Source organism: Octopus bimaculoides, chromosome 25, assembly GCF_001194135.2.
Source record: "Octopus bimaculoides isolate UCB-OBI-ISO-001 chromosome 25, ASM119413v2, whole genome shotgun sequence".
In the NCBI taxonomy this organism is placed as follows: Eukaryota; Metazoa; Mollusca; class Cephalopoda; order Octopoda; family Octopodidae; genus Octopus; species Octopus bimaculoides.
Window position 1 is genome coordinate 33,259,473 of NC_069005.1, and position 4,522 is coordinate 33,263,994.

Here is a 4,522-nt window from a genome sequence, read left to right on the forward strand (position 1 = left end):
TCTCTCATTCCTGTGTCCAATATAGTCAAGCAACATAAAATAATGTGCCTCTGTTATGCCATTTTTGTTTGCTTGATTGAATGATTAAAAGCTTTTCTTTTAATATTTTTTTCTTTTTTTTTTGTGTGATTTAGTCAGAGAAGGAAAGACCATTGCCCAGCCTTTCCAACTCTACACCAATTACTCCCACCCATTCCTGTATAATGTCAACAGCCATTTATCTTCTGTACAACAAACCTGTTCTGGCTGCTTCCTTCTTACTGAACCATAAAACTACAAATTCTGTGTTAGGCTTGCAATCTCAACTAAAAAAATGTTTCAAAGATCTTGTGCTCCCTTGTGTAAAGCCAGTCCTTAAATCTTAATTTCTTCCATTCATTCTCTATGAAATCTCTTCCAACAGGAGACACCTACTCATATGGTACAGGTTTATGACATGAAAGGAGCATGGACTCGCAGTAACCGCACAGTGCTTCTTGGGTTGTATGACAGTTACATCAAGGCCCAGTCACTGAAACGTAATCTATCTTCTGAAGCACTGAAAGGTTTCAAACTGGACAACACCCGACAAGGTTATGTAAGTAATTTCCTTCCCTCTATCGCTTCCTGATAACTAACCTTAAATTTTACCTTAATCCTAATTCCATTGCTGATCCTATTTCATTATTTTTGTAGGGTTGAATTTCGTTTTTGTATGTGGTGTGCAAGATTATTTATATGAACTCATGTGTTGAAGCAAATTATGTTGTGTCTGGGGAGAGACATATTATCTTAATTCCTTATTGTCTAACACACACACTAGTTCAATGTTTGTTGCTCTTGCAAGCAAAAACAATGAAAATTTTGGAATAAAAAATACAAATAATAAATGAATGGAAATCGAACCGGTGAGTGTATTAGATAAGGCACATAAAAGCACCTATTACACTCTCAGAGTGGTTGACATTAGGAAGGGCGTCCAGCTGTAGAAAACCCTACCAAATCAGACAGAAGCCTGGCACAGCCTTCCAGCATGCCAGTCAAACCGTCCAACCCATGCCAACATGGATAACACACATTAAATGATAATGATGATGCTGACTTGAATACTAAAGAAAAATGTTTCTTCCTGGATAGTTTGATGGTGATGCCAGAGCTGCAAAGAGACAGGAATGCCTAACTTCGGTAAACAGCATAATCCTTCGTTATGTTCCAGTTTGAATGGTAAGGTAATTAAAAGCATTTTTGTTGATTTCACAGCGCAGCAAGTCTTCTTCGTTGAACACCCCTGGTAGTATAGAAACACCCCAAAATGCAGGGCCAATACCCCTCAGTCAACTTCACTCTGGACATGCATATGCTATGCTAAACAAGCTCGTTTCAGAAACGGATAAGAAGTCGGTGGCTTTCACAGAAGAGGTAAGTTAATATATTAATTAATTAATTAATCAGAATAATGAACAGTTCAGGCATTTTGGAGTATCTGCACGTTTGCCATATCCTTTTCTGACTGGCAACCACTACCAACATCACCACCAAATGAGAATGTGTGTGTGTGTGTGCATGTTGGTGAAAAAGAAAACATCTAATAAAAATGTTTATATGCAAAAAGGTGTACGATCACTTAGGGTCCAGTAAGGCAGACTACAAATCAAGAAACACACTTTAGCAGCTGAAGGTGGGATGTATGCATTTGTTAATTTGTGCAAGGTGTTGACTGTGGGCCATTTGTATCTTGTGCTTTTGTCATTTCTGAGTTGTTCTTCATTGAAATTCTAATTCTTGTAGGATTAAACATGTTTAGGGTGTTCTTGCTTTCGTACTTCATGGTGGTTAGGGTTACACCATACATTGATATTGTGTGATTGTCATCCATTAGGATTTTACTTCTGATAAGAGTTATACTTGTTTAGGGGTTTATAGTTTGAAGTTTTATTGTGTGTGCACGCACGCACACACACGTATAGTGAAATCCTAGTTAACTTTATCTTTACTATAAATTTGACTTTATTCTCAGTATAGAGTAACGTAGTTAGTAAATACGCACCTGTTTTTCTTAGAAGGACTTCAAAGTAATAACATTATTCCCTCTGACATATTTCACATATTTACTGTATCGTATTTTCTCCCCTGCAGCCATCTGAAGCAAACATGGAACAACTTCATGGCATTGCAGCATGCCAAACAGACGATGTTATCAAGAAGAACTGGTTAAGTAAGTTAAACTTACAGTATTTTGTTTTGTTGGTTTTTGTTTTTTTTAATTCCATTTTATTTTATAGACTTATTTTGTTGTTCAGAAACCACTATATTACACTTAATGAGAATTACTTTAAGGGTACATGTGTCTGTGGAGTACTCAGCCACTTTCACTGTAATTCAGTATTCAACAGTGAAATATCTTCTCTACAAATTCTCTGTTACATCTGAGTTATTTCCCTTGGGATCCACTTCCGTTTAAATCTACATTTGGCAATCGACTGATACAGTGTTTCTGTATAGCAGGGAACCAAGCCTCCACTTCTACAGGGTGGGGATGACTTTTCAGGCTGAAAAGGCAGTGGATAAGTTGTCATGTTTAATAAAATCAAGATGGTTTCCCACTTTTTAAATCTGTTTAAACACCGAATGAAGAATGAAGAATTATGTGGATCTCAACACTTATTGTAATGTTTGGGGACCATCATTTTGCCAATAAACACACGCTCTATTTATTTGATCTTCACTTTAGCTTTATTATTAATATTATTAGTTTATTTGTCAGGGTTCTTTCGTCACACATTGAGAAACCTCTTCAAATGACTTTCCATTCCTTGTGCCTCCTCTTCTTTTTGGTCTTGTCCTGTCTATTCCATCTTGTCTTTCTGCAGAATATATTTCCTTACAGACCCCCCCCTCCATTCCCTCAGTACTCTTTGCTCACCACTGACACATGTCTCTCTCTCTCTCTCTCATATATTTTCTTTTACAGTTGAACTGTTCAACAGTCAAGTAATGTTAAAAGGTTGTGAAACTGTTGGCTATGTCATCGTCAGTGCAGCAAAGGCCCAGATTCTCTCCTGTATCCACAAACCATTCTGGAAAGGTTGTCAACTGTGCAGTAAGACCACCTGGGTTGGCTCTCTGGAATGCATGCAGGTCAGATATACCTCCTCCTCCTCCTCTTCTTTCACTTGCTCCTTTCACACTAACAGACTATTAGTGTCTATATCTATAGATGCACACACTCATACTATATTTAAACCTATTTGGTATACATACAAACCTATCAAATTTACTTATTTGTTGTGTGCATGTCTTTATCCCCTACTGCTTGATGAACTGTGTTGGTTTGTTTATATCCACATAGCTTAGCAGTTCAGCAAAAGATTACAATTAAATAAGTACCAGACTTTAAAAAAAAATAAGAAGAAAGTACTGGAGTCGATTTGTTTAACTAGAAATTTTCAAGGCAGTGCCCCAGCATGACCACAATCCATTGAATGAAACAAATAAAAGATGTGTGTGTGTGTGTGTAGATGAATTGGATGACTGGATAGACAACAGCGCCTTTAAAAGGCCAACTTAAAGGCTACCTAGTAGCCCCATTGATGTTCTGATTTATCCCCCCATCATCTACAAACCCTCTCCTCCTGGGTGCAGAGTTAATAAAAACCTTTGATGTGTGATTCGACTGTAAGTTCTTTCTCCTCTCTTTACAGTATTATGCCACAGTGGATTTTGGAGAAGTAATTAACGACGAAGACATTGCATGGCTCAGTAAAGAAAACATTGAAGACCGGTCAGAGTTTGACCTGGAAGGTCTACCAGAAATGGTCAGCAGTGGCCAGAGTGTTGGTGGTGTTGTCAATAGCACAGTTGGGGATAATGGACTGGTAAGTAACTGTCCTATTCTTTGTCAGCTTGTCCCTTTAGCACTTAAACTGACCATATCCAGCCAATGTATTCAACCTGTTTGATGTTCAAACTGGCCAGATCTGGTCTCTCACACCTACCCTACAATGTCATTCTAAAAATAAACAAACAAGACAAACTAAAAGAGAATAGATCTGAATAAGTACAGTGTTACTACTCGTGTGATTTGCTGTAATATTTTCTGTTTTTCTCTTAGAATAATGGTGGTCAAGGTGTCCAGCTTCAAAGGATTGTCTCTCGATGTCGATGTCAGTTTTTTTATGCTGGCTATGGGGAAGTGGAATCTGAACAATTTCCAGAAGTTCTGGTAAGAAACCTCACCATTACCAAACAATTTTCACCATCACCACCACCACCACACTTCACTACCTCCACCACTATCAATTTTCACCACCACCACCACCACCACACTTCACTACCTCCACCACTATCAATTTTCACCACCACCATCCTCATCATCAATCTTAACCCCACCATGATTCGTTTAATAACTGTTGTTTTTGTTTTTGTTGTTGTTGCAGCCAATGGAAGACCCTTCCGACATGATCCAAACTGAAGAAGGAGTGGACACGACAACAGTGCTGCATCACGACCTCAATGTCTGCACAAACTCTGTAAGGACTGATAC

The 4,522-nt window shown here is 38.2% G+C and overlaps 1 protein-coding gene across 1 annotated transcript in view; it reads left to right on the forward strand.

The window, feature by feature from the left end:
• Positions 1 to 4,522, forward strand: part of LOC106869079 (protein hobbit) — a 214,183-nt gene that overhangs the window by 191,653 nt on the left and 18,008 nt on the right. The window contains exons 41-47 of the mRNA XM_052976734.1: positions 404 to 577; positions 1,240 to 1,398; positions 2,116 to 2,194; positions 2,951 to 3,117; positions 3,681 to 3,854; positions 4,091 to 4,201; positions 4,416 to 4,508. Coding sequence (XP_052832694.1) covers positions 404 to 577; positions 1,240 to 1,398; positions 2,116 to 2,194; positions 2,951 to 3,117; positions 3,681 to 3,854; positions 4,091 to 4,201; positions 4,416 to 4,508 — 957 coding nt within the window. The remainder of the gene's footprint in view (positions 1 to 403; positions 578 to 1,239; positions 1,399 to 2,115; positions 2,195 to 2,950; positions 3,118 to 3,680; positions 3,855 to 4,090; positions 4,202 to 4,415; positions 4,509 to 4,522) is intronic.